Genomic DNA, 16364 nt, shown 5'->3' on the forward strand with positions numbered 1-16364 from the left:
TGGGATTTTATTATTATTATTATGCCTTTTATTAGGCAAAGGATTCATATTGATGCATATTGCATAAAATTGAGCATTCCCTATACTGACATACAGATACCATCATTACTTTGTTATGATGCTTACATTGCAAAAACATTTCACTTTCAATCACAGATGAGCTACATTTAAAGTTTACAAATAAGGCTACATGTTTTCTTTTACTTTTTTTTTTTGCACAAAAAATAAATAAAAATAGTTTGATATAATTTAAAAATATTCCCTTACAGTAGACCACCCATTGAAAACCCCCTGATCACAAAAAGTATAGCCGTAGGCAAAGAATGGCAGCAAGGTTTCGAGAGAGAGGCCAAACACACATTCAATAAGGATTTTTATTGAGTGCTGAAAATTGAATGACCTATATCACACCATAGGCTATATGATCTTTAAGTGGAGTACCCAACTCTGACAGCTTGTTGAAAAAAGAAGAAATCTCAGAAGAAAAATTAAAAAGAAATAATTAAGTCAGAGGCAGAACGTTTTGAGCCACAAAGGGGGAAGTTCTGACAATGTTCATTTATTTTAAAGGCAAGTATGCTTATTAACAACCAACGTGTTTACAAGAACGGGGAAAATGTAACACAGTTCATAATTGTGTGCCCTAGGCATCAAAAAGTTTGAAAACCCCTGGTTCACTGGAGTCATTAGTGTGTATCAGAGTGTATACTTAAGACAGGGTAGCCCAAGGGTAAGCCTGACTCTCTGACGTTGCCTAAATCCCCTCATGTTTCCAGACGGCGCCTCTTAATGAAGCTGAGAGTCTGTGGACACACCACGCTGCTGGAGTGAGGACTTGTGTTCATTGGCCGTGGGATTTCTCGTGGGAGATGGAGAAGATATGTGACTGGCAGGGGTCGCCAGAGTCTGCTCTCTCCCCGTCGTACACAAGCCGTGTTACCAAGCTCCACTGCAAACAACGAGCCCTTCAGCAAATGCCATGCCCAACTTAGCACAGACACCGCAGACAGAGCTTATGACGCGCGTTCATGAGAGATGCATGTCAACCATATTTTCAGTCAAATGTGTAGGCCAACTCGTATGGTACAGACTGATGGCATATTATTGATTTATGTATTGATTTATAATTTAGAACTGAACAAGTAATAGGCTACAATAGACTAAACAACAACAGAGATATCTTGAAAACAAAGATAAAACAATGAGAGGAATAAATATTTTCACCAGCTAATTATGTAGGCCTACTATACTTTACCCAAACTTTAAAAGTAAAAATCAAAGGGTTTTTTGCTTCCGTAAATCATAATTAGTAGCTACATTATAAGATACTAAATCATAATTACTAAGAAAACAGTATAAATTGTGTGATAAAAAGGTCATAATTATGACAAAAATGCACACAAAAAAACCAACAATTAGGACATAATTTTTTTTTTTTTTTTATAAAAAGGTCAATATTTATTTCAGAATTTTGACTTTTTATATCATAAATTTGACTGTCGTACTTATGATTTACCATAGCATGTTTCTTTTTAAATGTTTTATTTAATCTTTGGGGCAAAAGGGTATCCCAAATAAAATATAAAGGATTTATTCCAAACTAAAACCTCAACGTCACCAACAATGAATAATGCCTGAGGTCTCCATTCATACACGAACTGTAATGTGGCCTCCAAAATTATTCTTGACCAATTCAGGCTCTCAACTGTAGTAAACATCGCCACCAGGTGGGCAAAACCACCCAGCAAGGTTTTGTCTTTATCCACTCATTTTCATTCACAAAATACGCGTTTGAGTAATTTAACCTTTCCATATTTTTCTATAATTTGGAAATTCTCTGCAAAAAGATTTTTAAATTCCCTTGGCAAACTGACAGGTGGCTTACGAATAAAACAGTATTGCAAGAATAGCTTCCCTCTTTCGGACAATCAATGGTTTATTTTAGATGAGGTTATGTTCTTTCAATAAAATGCTCTTTAAATATTTTTTTTTTATGTTAAATGTTTAAAAGACAAAACTTGTCATACAGTAACAATCCTCCTCGACATTTAAATGAATTGATTTCTTTCACAGATTTACACAAGCATCCAGAGTGTTTATTTATCAGTACTTAACACCAGCTGTGTTCTTACTTAAGCCCAGATATTTCAATCCTCTAACACAGACTCTCTGCTACAATCATCAGTAAATCATAGAGTAACAAGTGCTCTAAAGTCTGCCTTTGAGAGGATTCTCAAAATGTCTCAACCATTAAATTTAGCTGCATGTAGTGCTTTGCACACACAGACGTGAATCACACAGACAGAAAATGACTAAGAATCAAAAGGCTTGATTGCTATAGTAAAGAGGGCTGCCTGTCTGCACAGACACTCAATCACTTCGACATGTCAAACAGCTCGATATTTATAATAAATATACATTTTCATAAATAGAACATGCTGATTTCATATTGAGACTGATTAATTTCATTCAATGTTGAAGTTCCCTCACATAAATAATCTCAAAGCAAAATATTTTGTCATCGCACATTTTATGTCCCTGATTCTCCAGTGAAAGCAGTCTTTATCTGAGCTCATTTGCATACTGGAGCTCGTGCTTCAGTCAGAACATAGAATGCAAATGAGAAGCCAGGCAGCTTGATGTGTGCTCCAGGTGGCAGCTCACGTCCCTCCAGTGGAGGAAGTGTTCGGTCATCCACCATCTTCAGCACTTGCCCATTCAATTTGACTGACCTAGATATGGACAAAAAGTGGGGTTTATCAATCTTTAGGTTGTTACTGTGATAGATGATGCATAACATGTTCAAATGCTTTAATCATTTTCAACTCAAGTCACCTTTATTTATATAGTGCTTTATACAATACATATCGTTTCAAAGCAGCTTTACAGTGAAAATGATGCATGTCAGCTGAAGTCAGTGTTGATTCAATTCCATTGTAAAGATCATCAATTATTAAACTAGTTCATAAAAAATGATGTCATTGTCCAGCTCAGTTCAGTTCTCATAGAATAGCGTTGATACAGTCAGATCAATAATATTGAATATTAAGTGTTGAGTGTCAACAAAGCAGGTTCAATAAATGTTAGGTTTACATTTATATGAATAAATAAGAGAAATGTGTATATATTAGGTCCCGTAGCTGGTCACAATTTATTTTGTGTTTTTCAACCATTTTTAATCACATTTCTGACTCATTTTAACCAGTCGTGAGGTGATATTAGAAATGACCTATTAAAAGTAAAACAGTGGTTCTAATCTTCTGCTAGCGAACAGATTTATAGGAGTCCAGTCCAAACATTGTGAGATCATGAGACATTACCTGGAATAAAGGCTCTGTTCTCCGGCCTCAGCTGACTGTAGAACAAATTCTTCAATGGTGCTGTTGGCCATATGGGCGGGCAGACTAATTGTGGCTTCATTTTTGTTTAGGTTTAAAGCAAATAAGGTCACAGCACCTTGTCTGTAATGTGCACTGGAAAAGATTTATGATGTGTCAAAAAGGATTAACCATTGTTTCTTTAAAAAATAAATCAATATTGTGAGAAGGAGAATAAAAGTACCTTTTTCTGTTAGTGCAGTGAAGGTATACCCGTATTGGTTTCTTTTGTCCAGAATTCGTATGAACTTCTGCTTTTAAGACCTCTGGACCAACAAGCCTTTTGTATAGCAATGATAGCCAGTAATCCTGCCATATGTATAAAATAGTTTAAAAAAAATAATAATAATTGAACAGTCCACATTCCTGGACTGATACAGACATTATGTAAGAAAGCTCAAACACATAAGAAACACTTACTGGAAGGGGATCTAGGTTATCATCCACTAAATGGTACGTGCCGGAACCAATTAATACCTGTCTGATAACGACATCCAAACCAAGCTTAGCAGCAAGTCCCAGTTTGTCCAGCCACCTTCATTAAACGAAACAGATTTAAATATATTTCATTTAAAATATGCGTTTATTCAGCTAGGATGCATTACATGGATCAAAGGTGATCGTAAAGACATTTATAATTCTACAAAAGATGTACATTTCAAATAATTGCTGTTGTTTTTGTACTTTCTATTCATCAAAAAATCCTTAAATGTGGCATGGCTTTCACAAAAATATTAAGCAGCACAACATGTTTAATGAGCACCAAATCAGCATATGATTTCTGAAGGATCATGTTACACTGAAGACTGGAGTAATGGCTGCAAAAACAAGGTTTATTCAACAAAAAGAAAAGGTTTATTTTAAATTGTAATAATATTTCACAGTATTACCGGTTTACTATATTTTTTATCCAATAAATGCAGCATAAAAAAAAATTATAGCCAAAAACTGTTGAACGGTGGTGTCATTTTCTTAAATTCATTAAATTACTATTAATTAAATGCAAAACCATTTCATTTTTTAATTACAACAAATGGAAACTCATACATGATTAATGTTTTTCCATTTTTATTGTCATTTTTATAAACTGATTTAAATAAAAGAAAATGAGAAACACTTAATATTAAAATCAACCCAAACAAACACACCCCTCCCTTCATTGCTCCGCCCCCAAAATGCACAAACACACAATGCAAGTGGATGTCTCTATCATAGTTGAAGCAAAGCAAAATAATGCTTCACCAAAAATAATGTGAAGATGACAGACGAACGAATGACAAGACCAATACTAAACATCCAGTACACAAGAGTATACAAGCAAGAGCTCGTTGTTAGTCACCAGTAGCACAGCATCTCCAGACAAACAATGACACAACATGTCTTGTTACTAAAGCTAACAATACAGCAACAGCATATCTTAGTTCTGTGAAACATGACAAAACTAATGTTATTCGTGTATGGAGCAGAAACAAAGCAACTTCTGCGTCTATTTTCAGGCCTTCCTGCTTATGTCTCTTCAGCGCTGAAAAGCTTTTCTAATATTGACGTGGGTCCTGAAGCTCTTGCCTGATCATAACCCTTCTGTTTCCAGTGATATTCCTCTGCGCTTTTTTTCTTCTTCTTTTTTTCTCAGCCATTTCTCTTTCTACAGTCTTTCTTCAAATCTCGCTCGCTCACTCACTCTCTCACCACAAGTGGACAAGACCCCTACTGCTCATTGGCTACAAGTGTGTTGTGGCGCTCGCTCTGATCCACTTTCAACAGTGTTTCTCAGAAATTGCTTACTGCACCTTTAAATCCACATTAAAACATACTGGAAGCTTTAATTTACTGATGAACTTCAAACTGGTCTGAAGTGGGAAAAAAATGGACTCACATGAAACCAGCTACAAATGTGTCTGATAGACCAAAGGCACCTCCACCATATGCCGAGCTCGTCTCTCCCAGCCAAACCTTCTTCCCCGGAGAAACAGATTCAGTGGTCTGAAGGCAGAATGTTTATTAGTTTAATTCAGTTAATTTATCTCGCTGATATTTCTTCCTGTTGAATGTGAGAAATTTGGATACCACTAGAGAGTTCTTATTTGAATGTGTCATGCAGAATTACTCTGGTACCTCGAGGACCTCATTGATTTTTGTTGCCAGAGTATCAAGCACATGAGGGTCAAGGAAATCCTCTAAAGATGTGTCTCTGCCATTCACATAATAGCTGTTAAGGAGGAAAATGGAAAACATGCCAATGAAAAATAGCAAGTTCAGTACAAAAACTCAGTTATTTGAGATTTTTGTGAAAGGAAATAAATCATAACTTACTGGTGCCAGGTGCATGCAGTAATGGCCTCGGCTCCAGACTCCAAAAACCTATGAAAGTGAATGTTCAACCATGTCACCTTTATTTGATACACAAATCTATAAGACAAGAAGCTACTCTGAAAACATATTTTAAAAAATAACTATTTTCTCTGAACACTAACCCAGTTAACAAATCTTTGCGGTGATCTCGTGGCTGACCAATATCTGGTCCATATAGACCTGTTGAGTTGTAGACCACGGATTCCTGAAGGATTTGATGCAAATGGACAAAATCCTGGCCGAGCTGGTGCCCATCCACTCTGATCCCAGCTTTTTTCTCATAGCTGTTGGGCTCTAAAGCAAGAGATTTAATGCTGAGAATTCAACTTAAATAATTCAAAATAAGAATGTCAAGACTAATCAAAAAGAAATATCCCAAATCCTACCATTCCCCAGCTCCCAAGACATCACATACTCCCTGGACTCACAGTACTTCAACAGCAGTTCTGCATTCGTGCTGTCCCATGTGTTTTCACTGGTTCGAAGCAAAGCATTCAAACCAAAGATGAGGTCCAAACCAGAGCAGTTTGCAAAGGCATACAGCAGGTCGACAGCATATTCTGGAAGAAAGACAGACATTTGACTTTCTCTTTGACAGTTTTGATTGTGATATCACTGAAAATATGAATACAGGGCTCAACAATAATGATGGCCCAGGGCCAGTCTGAGAGAGTTTCGGTTGATGGACTCACAAATGTTTTTGTAATGTATTGATCAGGTTGTTTAATTAAATATGTTACTAAAGCAACTTTACAACTGATCATGGAAACATAATATATAGTGGGGGTTTTTTAAAATACATTTTATTAAAAATATAACTATTCCCCTGTTTCACAGACAAGATTTAAGCCTAGTCCCACACTAAAAAGCATGTTTGAGCTGTTCTAACTGAAAGCAACTTGCACCAAGTAATGTTTTTTTTTTTTTAAAGGCATGCTTATAAAAACCACTTAAATGACCTAATTGAACTAAGGCATAATCCTGGCTTAATCTAAGCCCTGTCTGTGAAACCTGGGGCTGGTTGCATAAACTGCAAAGACTAGTCTTTCAAGTTAGTCATCCAATATTTTTCTTTAAGACTATTCAAAACTTTTTTAAGTCAGTTACATAAAACCGTAGATTGGTCTAATTTGATACTAAAAAGTAATACTGATTGCTCCTAACCAACTGCTAGTTGCTCATACTAGCTCTTAAGACACAGTCTTAAAATAATGGCTATGTTTATGCAACTGACCCCAGGCCTATATGTTTTTGACACATCCAAATATGGGCCAGAAGGAAGGTCTGACATTTATGTGGTGCTAGTGTACATTATTTTGCTGTATGACTCATGATAAATTCCCCATTAGGTAATTATTTAACAGAAGTGGAATTAAACTTACCAGAGAATTTTGTCTTTTTGTATTTTCCCTCTAGTTCCTCCTGAAGTAAAGTCTTTGACTGTAGGACCCATTCTTGCTTTAACCTATTTTCCAGCAATGGAGGCAATTCAAGTCTCTTACATACATTTCCTGTAGGAATGACATCAGATGTGCGTATTAAATAAATCATAGCCTATAGCCTAATAATAATATAAAAAACACAATAATGAGTAAATATTAAGTGTAATGTCTACAGTGGCCATAAAAAGTTGTATATTATCGCTTTATCATTAAATTAACTTATAATTGTATTTGTCAAAACCTTGATTTTGGACAATACTGGCGACTTGTCAATGTCGGATGTGGAACATCAGTAGTTACGAAGAAGACAGTGTGAATGAACTGACTTGCACTAAAATCAACTTGGACCCAGCTGGTTAAAAGCCCAAAGCGAAGGTTTAAGTGTCCAAATAAATTTGAGGGCAACGACACAATTGAGATACAACAGGCTATTTAGGGACATTGTAGTACATTAGGAACAGTAGTGTGAATCACTTTACTGTTCCCTCATTAAGCAAAACTGGAATCATGCTGTTAAAGTCAGATGACAACACACCGCAGTCAGCTTTCTGACTGGAGGATGTGGTTTACTAACTCATGTATTGACGCTAAGTGAAAGAGTTTACCTAGAACAGCGGTGCTGCTGTTTTCTCTTGCTTGAAAATATCTTCCGCGTGGGTTGAATTTCATAAAATCTTGTTTGGTACCTCCAAATCGCAGAAACGCTGGGATCAAGGCTTTGGTGAGGGTTCTTAACTTCGGTGAACTACATGAACATCATATCACGTCTTTAAGTTACATCACAACTTTATTTATTTGAGGTCTGCTTTAAGAGAACTTTTGAAGGACTTACTTCAGTAGGTTCATGAACTTCTCCTCGGCTATTAAACTCGCATCTATTGCCACAGAGAGAAACCTTTCGTCCACCCTCCGGACAACATTGGACAGATCCAGATCAACACGTATGGACTGAACATCTTCGACTGATATCTCTGTTTTGGCTTCGGCACACAATGCGCGAAACAAAACAAGAGTGACAATCGTGGAAACTGCTGTGGATGCAGGCTTCATCTGTTCAATCTGCCGGTGTCCTCATTCAGTAGTTGACTGCATCTGTTTCACGCGCTCATCCAAAATACACAGGCGAAATACATATATATTTTGGCACCGTCAAACACCAACTTCCTTCTTTCTTTCTTGTTTGACTGTAAATAGGAACCAGTTTATGACAAACATTGTTTGAATGACTCCTGGGCGTGGCTTCAGCTCATGTATTTATTTGCATACCTTACCTGATTGGCTGAAACTCACAACACGAGGCAGTGCTGGAATTGTAACACGCTGTTTGTGACTGACTGGTGGTTGTAAAATCGTTAAGATATAAAATAACACATGCTCATGGTAATGAGTAATAGAGATGTTACAAAAATCTAGGTTACTTCCATTTTTATTGCAGCCAGACATATAGGTACAGAATAGTTTACATAATGCCATATATATGAAATTATATACAAACTATTTACAGCATATAAATAAAAATAAATAAAAATAAGATTTTACAAAGATGGGAGATCAGGTGGCAGCATAAGCAGGTCATCCACCTCCTCCTGCAAGGCCTCTGCTTTCTCTTTTATTAACATCTGAAAATGAACATCAAGAAAGTTAACATGAATACACAAGGGTGTTTTCTTTTATACACCACCTAAAAATGAAATTCCTTTACACACCCTGGATGTTGTTTCAAACCTGTATAAATTCTGTCTGATGTAGAAGGAGAAATTTCCTGAATGTTCTGGGCTGCGTTTCTCAAAAGCATTGTGTGAGCTACGATGAACGTAGAGACAATTGGCATCAATGATTCTATGATTTACTTAGGCGATTTACTTAAACGCAGCCCTGGTCAGTATCTTGCATGCAATGACAGTAAATAAGGACTGAATATGTCAAGCCTCAAAAAGAATTCAAAATCACAAAAAATCCCCATGAAAGCAGTCTTCTTGAGCCACATGATTGCGAACGTGTGAGGAAATACTTTGATGATGCCTTTTTGATGATTTTGCATCTTTTTGAATACTGACAACAACATTTGATGCCAATGCATGGGGAAAAAAATCAACCAAAACATCCTTCATTATTTATTTTTTTGTGAGTTCCAAAGAAATAAAGTAATGAAGGTTTGGCTTGAGGATGAATAAATGAATACTTTTTGGGGGATAAATTTGTAAACTTTTACATGTAAAAAGCTAATATGGAAATATGATGTTGCTATTTAGTGGAATATTGTACTTACTTTTGCTGATGCAATCATTTGATTGGCTTGTCTCTTGAAGAGGTTTTCAATAGTTTGGACCAGAATTTGTGGATCTGCGTTGGCAAGATGCGCCAGTGTCTTGTAACCAGCGTTATATAGCTGCTTAGCACGATGCTGAATCAAAAAAAAATGAAGAAGAATAAAATAAAAACACAAACTTTTAAGCAAATGTTCTGGTCATAACTATTCTAGAGAAACTGAGATGCAAGAACACACACCTCCATTACTCCAGTCACCTCCATGAGTGGAATGAGCTCAGCCTGTACACAGTAGGTCAATCTACGGGTCAGCTCTAAGAGAAGAGACTTATAGGCCCAAAACTCCTCCAGCTCCTGAAATGGACAGACAAATCTCATAGTATACTAATCAATTATTGACTGCAGGATAGGAGCAGATGTAGATATGTAGGATTATATGTCTTAGGGCGTTTTCACACCTGGCTCGTTTAGAGCCTTTGTTTTGGAACCTGGCACTTCGGTCTGAGCGCCTGAACAAAGGTTTGCCTTGTCTTTTGAAAGCGAACCGAGCTAAGAAGAAACTGCAACACAGTAGCAATTTAAGTCTCTGTTTTAAAACAAAGCAAACAATTTACAGGTCTGAAAACACCCCTAAATGCTGCTTAGATGTGCTCCAAACCTCAGTGAAGTGCAGCACGGAGGACCCAAAGGCAGAAGCAGAGCTGAGGAGAGTCTGAACAAAGCCTCTAGTCAGCTGGTACCTATCAGACACGTTCCACAGGTTTGTCTCCTTCAGTAGGGAGTACAGCACTAGAGCCAGATACAACCTATTCACTACCACAATGTCCACAGACTGAGACACAGGTAGAAGAACACAGGAACAAAATCCATCATTCCGAAATCAAATATAACTTAGGTCATAATTTTTTTTTTTTTTTACCTCAGAAACTTAAGTAGGGTTAAATGATTAACACTGCAAATCTTTTAAGAGAATTAGGATTTAAGTAATGCTATATTCAATTCTCAGCTAATTATATATTTCTACTGTACTTCTACTGTGGCTCTTTAATCCCAAACAAAAAAAGGTAATGAATCACTTGTATGGTATTCTAAAGCATGAGAGGAATGCTGTTTTTACTAACCTTCCTCACGCTCTGTCCCGCTGCCTTTCTAGCCACAAAACTTTCAGGCACTCCAACTGCAGTGGCCATCTTCTGCTCAGCAGCCGACAAATTTGTAAACTGGTACAATGAAAAATTCAGATTCAGAATGAATACACATCACTAAGGAAGAGCACATCACAATACAAACATTGTTGCACCTTGTATTTTTTTTTAAAGAAATTAATAATTAGAATTACATTATAATACTTAACTATATTATAATACTTAATGCTAATTCAATAAGAATGCATGATGGAAAATGTCAGTAAAGACATTATAGTTTTACAAAAACATTCTACTTTAAATAAATGCTGCTCTTCTGAACTTTCTATTCAGTAAAGAATCCTAAAAAAATGCATCACGGTTTCCAGAAGAATATTAAGCGGCATCAGCCCAAGTGTTTTCAACATTGATAATATTAAGAAATGTTTCTTGCACACCAAATCAGAATATTAGAATTATTTCTGAAGGATCATGTGATCAAGACTGGAGTAATGATGCTGAAAATTCCCAAGAGTAAATTACATTTTACACTATATAAAAATGGATATAAAATTATAATTAAACAATATATAAAATTCTATGTTGTTTTTGATCAAATAAATGGAGCCTTGGTGAGCATAAGAGACTTCTTTCAAAAACATTAAAAATCATACCAACTCCAAACTTTCCAAACAGTGTAAAACTAAAAACCGATTTAACCTGATGAAAGCATCTTACCTGTCTGAAGTAGATCATCCAATCTGGCTTGCATTGATGCACCATGTCATATGGAGTAACCAGATACACTAAGTGAAGAAAACTATTGAGGAGTAAACCCTCCAGCCCCTTCGATAAGTCTCGGTACAGCAGATCGCAGTAGTTAAGGTCAACTGAACCTGAAATAGCAAGTAATAATTTAAATGGAAAACATTGCATAAGGGAGGCTCTGAAAAAAACTGTGATAAATAATAAAAAATAGACAGTAGAGATAAATTGACTGATCTCTAAATAAGGTAATATTGCCACCCTGTGGTAAATGAATACATGTACAGAATAATGAAACATTACATTATTTAAATCCTTATGCCACACTCTGTTTTACCTTTGAATGTTGCTCTCCCAAGCCTGGTGATTTGGAGAATGGTTTCATTATGTACATCACCAGAGGCTTCAATGAGGCTCTTCTGCTTCAAAGTCTCTATGGACTCCACTGTAAGATCCCACAAACTCCTCTCTGGACTGACCTGAGCCTCTTGCACACTAAGCAGTGTGCATTTCATGAAATCCCTCACTTGTTCTACAGTTGTAGTTATCTACAATCAAAGGAAACGGTTTAGTGTTTGCACTAGTCCAGACAGAATTTCTAATTTATTATTACATCAAAACATTTCACATACTTTCAGGCCAATGAGTGACAGGACGAGACTGAGGAGGCCCCTCCCTCCATCATGCAGCAGGTTACTATAACACTTCTCCATCGGTGCAGACAATAGTTCTTTGGCCTGGGGAGGCCAAATAAACATTTGTGTAATATAATATAAGATAATATAAAAGAGTTATATGTATATCTGTGTTCTTTACCATGTTTATATCTTTGTCCTGAAGGATAAGGATACTCTCACCCATGGCATCAATACCCGCTCGTCCTGCTCTGCCCACCATCTGTTTGTACTGACTTCTCTTTAAAAACTCTGCAGCTACATATGGGGACCTTAAAATCACCCTGAGAATTGAAGTAAAGTGAAGTGAAGACCCAGTATGTAACATTTACAATACACACATTACACACACTGCAAGCCGTGGACACACACATCCGGAGCAGTGGGCAGGCATTCACTGCAGTGCCCATAGAGCGATTGGGGGTTAGGTGCCTTGCTCAAGATTACAAGTCTGACTCTAACCATCAGGCCACAACTGCCCCCAAAAACCTGGCACATACACATGATTAAGAAACCCCTTTCAATACTTCAACAGTTTTTAAAATCTCTTTTAGTCCAGGTTTGATAACAATTTGATCTGGGACCACTTGAGTTCGAGATGCATAGGCCTAGACAAACCTGCGTGCAGGGAGGTTGATGCCAGCAGCAAGAGTAGAGGTGCAGGTGAGGAGGCAGAGCACCCCTGAGGAATAGGCCTCTTCCACCAGCTTCCTCTCATCACTGGTCAGTCCACTGTGGTGGTAGGCCAGGCCAAATGGCACAGTCTTCTGCAGCACAGGACACAAGGATCCATTCCCACTGCTCTTCAGTTCACCCAGAAGTGTGGCTTTCTCTGCTTTCTTGTGTTTCAGAAACTCCCTGAGAAAAAGGCAGAGGTTTCATTTCATATCAATGACAAAAAATATGTAAAAGCACTTTAAGGAATCTAAAGGTCTACGCACTTATTTAAATACTTGCAGATCATTCCAGCTAGATTCTCGCAGTTCTTCTTGGTGGCGCAGAAAATGAGGCAGGACAGTTGTGGGATGACTTCGGTGGCCAGGGCTATGATGTGGTCAGGGTCCATCTTCTGCATTCCACTGGAGTACTGGGAAAGTCAATCGCACAAAAGTTAAATGAGCTCAGCCGATCGATATCTTATTGAGTTAAAAAGAAAAAAAGGCTTTGAAGAATACCTTGAAATCCAGGAGTCGTGAGAAACTGAAGCATGTCTCTTCCTTTGGGTCAACTTCATATATGCTGTCCTTTACTTTTACATACTCTTTCAGCTCAATCTACAGAATCACCAGTTATTTATTTAAATCGAGTTTATCAAATTTAAAGACTTACTAAATCAGTCACACAGAGTTCATTCTTACAGGTCGAAAGTCACTGGTGTAGTTTTCAGCATTCAGAAAGGTCTGAAGATCTCCCACGTTGCCTAGTGTTGCACTCATACCAATAATTTGAGTTGACTCTGTGGGAAAACAACAATGGGGTAATCAGAATTTGTAAGGAGTGTCCATTACAGAGGTGACGTATACTGAATGTGTGAGTTTTAGAATACTCACTGCTCATGTACAGAATCTTTGACAAAGTCATTTCAAGAATTGCCCCCCTGCTCCCATCACCAAGCATATGGAGCTGAAATAAAAAGCATACATTCATTTGAAAAGCTTATCATATACACTACCATTCAAAAGTTTGAGGTCAGTAATTAAATTAAAATAAGAATAATAATAATAATACTTTTATTCAGCAAGGATGCATTAAACAATGCAGTAAAGGTCTTTACATTTTTACAAAAGTAAATGCTGCTAAATCCTGAAAAATAAATATTACGGTTTCCACTAAATTATTAAGCAGCACAACTGTTTTTCAACATTGATTATAATAACAAATGTATCTTGAGCAGCAAATTAGCAGATTAGAATGATTTCTGAAGGATCATGTGACACTGAAGGCTGGAACAAATTTCAATTAAAAACACATTAAAATAGATATATTTTAAAACAACATCAAATACATGGAGCCTTGGGGAGAATGTGCATTAAAAATCTTATCAAATCAAACTAAACCAAAACACAATTAAAAAAAAAATACTTTAATAATAATAATTTGTGATACACACCTCATCCACAACAACCAGGCCAATATTGTCGAGACGGTCATTTTCAATCAGTGAATTGACAAGACTGTGTCCTTTCTCAATGGTTGTGATGTACAGAGAGTTTTTATTTCTTCTCTTGACTGGAGGAAACTTCCCTTTACTGCCAGCATACTCCTCGACCATGAAGTCCAACTCAATTCCAAAGCCAGTCAACCCTCGAACCTAAAGGCAAATCAGTGCATCTATCATTCTATGATAAGTGGATTAATAATACAGAAATAATTATCCAAAACTGCTTGCATTCTAATTGTCAAACTGCTTAGATAATACATAACTCATGCATAAATACATAAATGCATACCTTTTCCTGAACCAAGGATATGTATGGCAAAATAACCAGGGCATCTTTCTTTCTACACAAGAGCTCTTTAAATATGAGAATCTCTGCCACTAGAGTCTTTCCACCACTTGTTGGTAAAGAATAAATCAGATTTCTCCTTTGTTGCAACGAATCCAGGCTCAAACACGTTTTCTGCCACTCTGAAAGCAAAAGAGAATAGAAAATAATGATAGAGTTAAAACACTGATACCAGTTGCCAATAAGGAGAAAACCAAAATGAAAAGAATGTAAAATACTTACCATACAAGTCCTGGATTCCCTTGAACCTCAAAATAAGATCTTTAACTTTGGATGGGAGACCAAAAAAAGGGCCCAGGTCCCCCTCAGCTGAAATGGACTCCATGGCCTGCATAGCAAAACTCATTTCTTCAGTCATCACAGCTTCCTTTTGTTGTACTGTCTTGGAGACTGTGCTGGATGTTGCTGCATTATCTATCAGTACTTTCTTAAGATGATCTTTCATACTTCTTCTGGCTTTTGAGGGTGGCTTGTTGACATTGAGATCTGCATGATTGACAGCTGGCCTGATCATCAAATCAGGGGTAGAGGTGTTATGTGCACCCCTGGAAGGGCTTTTGTGTGGGGTTGTGACAGCTTTATGAAATTCAGGTTGAGAGCTTGGTAAAGCTCTCAGTGGTGAGTCTCTGAAATCCTCTGCTAAGATAGAGTCTGAAAGATAATCCTCACAGAGGTTCGGAGTCTGCTGATCATGACACTGCCTCATTTGGAGCTCCACATCTTCAAGCTTAGCTAGAAAGGAGCTGTCACACACAATGCTGTCATAGCCCTCAAATAAGTCCTCATTGTCACTGCAGCACTGGGCAAGTACAGAAAAAAAAACATCATTATGCTTGAAACCAACGTATATCTTTTAATGAAAAGAAATAAGAGGCTGCTTACCTGCTCTGTGCCTTTATTCTCAGTCATGTCTTGAGCACAATTGTGTTCTTCACCTGAAGTGCATTTTGTTGATGTCAAACTGGACCGCTTCTTGGCTGGAGTGATGTGACTTCTTATGCCATCCCTTGATCTTTTTCTTGAGGACGAAGGGTTGCGTTTTACCACAATTTCGTGTATGTGGTTGTCAGTATACATTACTACTGTAATGATACTCCACACGTAGATTACAGCATTGTGTGATATTACTGACGAAGGGTCAAGTAACTGACAACAGCAACAAAGAGCCAAAGCTGTTTAATCATCTACTGTAAGTCTTTATCATAGCTAGGTAACTGACCTTAATCAGTCCGTCAAAACCCTAAACAAATAACTAAATATCTATTATTGCACAAAATAACGGTGGAACAGCGAGCGGCGATACTGTAACTAAAAATTAGGACTTTCGAAATGATGACTGATGGAGATGGCCAATGGAACTTCGCCTTTGGACCACGTGACTGTTAAAGTGTCGAGACGGGAAAAAATAGAACAAAAGTCCCTTTAGAATGCACAATACTAAAAACTGTAAAAACACAAAAGGTATTTATATAAAAAGCATATTTTATTTTCCATTAATTCTTTACAGCTTAAATGTTATATCCACTTTTTAAAATGCATCAAAACGCCCTCTGTCTAAAAAAAGTTTTATATCAATTATATTTCAATAACTACAATTGTCAAAGTTTTTCCAATTGTATTTAAACGACCTCTTTTCAAAAAAGTCTTTCAAGAATGCAAATCTACTAAAGCTTTTTATACAAATGATATTCTGATATACATTTATAAAATATATTATTTTATAATTAGAATTACATTTTATTTTCCATTGCACAGTTATCATTTATATTGTATATTCTGTTATGTTTCAATAATATGTAAAGGTCCTATTTATTTCAATATTTTATTTTAGATATTTATTCATTTCCATTATGAA

The 16364-nt window shown here is 36.8% G+C and overlaps 2 protein-coding genes across 2 annotated transcripts; both read right to left on the bottom strand.

The window, feature by feature from the left end:
• Positions 1 to 1523: 1523 nt before the first annotated feature.
• hpse (heparanase) lies at positions 1524 to 8430 on the bottom strand. Its single transcript, XM_082141952.1, has 12 exons — positions 8004 to 8430; positions 7777 to 7916; positions 7112 to 7240; positions 6116 to 6289; positions 5852 to 6023; positions 5691 to 5738; positions 5493 to 5586; positions 5254 to 5360; positions 3798 to 3912; positions 3562 to 3686; positions 3321 to 3473; positions 1524 to 2732 (listed from the first exon to the last, which is right to left on the bottom strand). The coding sequence occupies exons 1-12, from the start codon at positions 8219 to 8221 to the stop codon at positions 2573 to 2575; spliced, it is 1635 nt and encodes a 544-aa protein (XP_081998078.1). The 5' UTR covers positions 8222 to 8430; the 3' UTR covers positions 1524 to 2572.
• Positions 8431 to 8579: 149 nt separating this feature from the next.
• On the bottom strand, positions 8580 to 15867 carry helq (helicase, POLQ like). Its single transcript, XM_082141906.1, has 18 exons — positions 15392 to 15867; positions 14732 to 15308; positions 14453 to 14631; positions 14113 to 14313; positions 13553 to 13625; positions 13361 to 13458; positions 13178 to 13276; positions 12944 to 13089; positions 12621 to 12860; positions 12145 to 12286; positions 11961 to 12065; positions 11666 to 11876; positions 11302 to 11459; positions 10561 to 10659; positions 10098 to 10271; positions 9680 to 9793; positions 9441 to 9575; positions 8580 to 8790 (listed from the first exon to the last, which is right to left on the bottom strand). The coding sequence occupies exons 1-18, from the start codon at positions 15584 to 15586 to the stop codon at positions 8707 to 8709; spliced, it is 3030 nt and encodes a 1009-aa protein (XP_081998032.1). The 5' UTR covers positions 15587 to 15867; the 3' UTR covers positions 8580 to 8706.
• Positions 15868 to 16364: the final 497 nt, after the last annotated feature.

This window comes from Leuciscus leuciscus, assembly GCF_965113295.1.
Source record: "Leuciscus leuciscus genome assembly, chromosome: 16".
In the NCBI taxonomy this organism is placed as follows: Eukaryota; Metazoa; Chordata; class Actinopteri; order Cypriniformes; family Leuciscidae; genus Leuciscus; species Leuciscus leuciscus.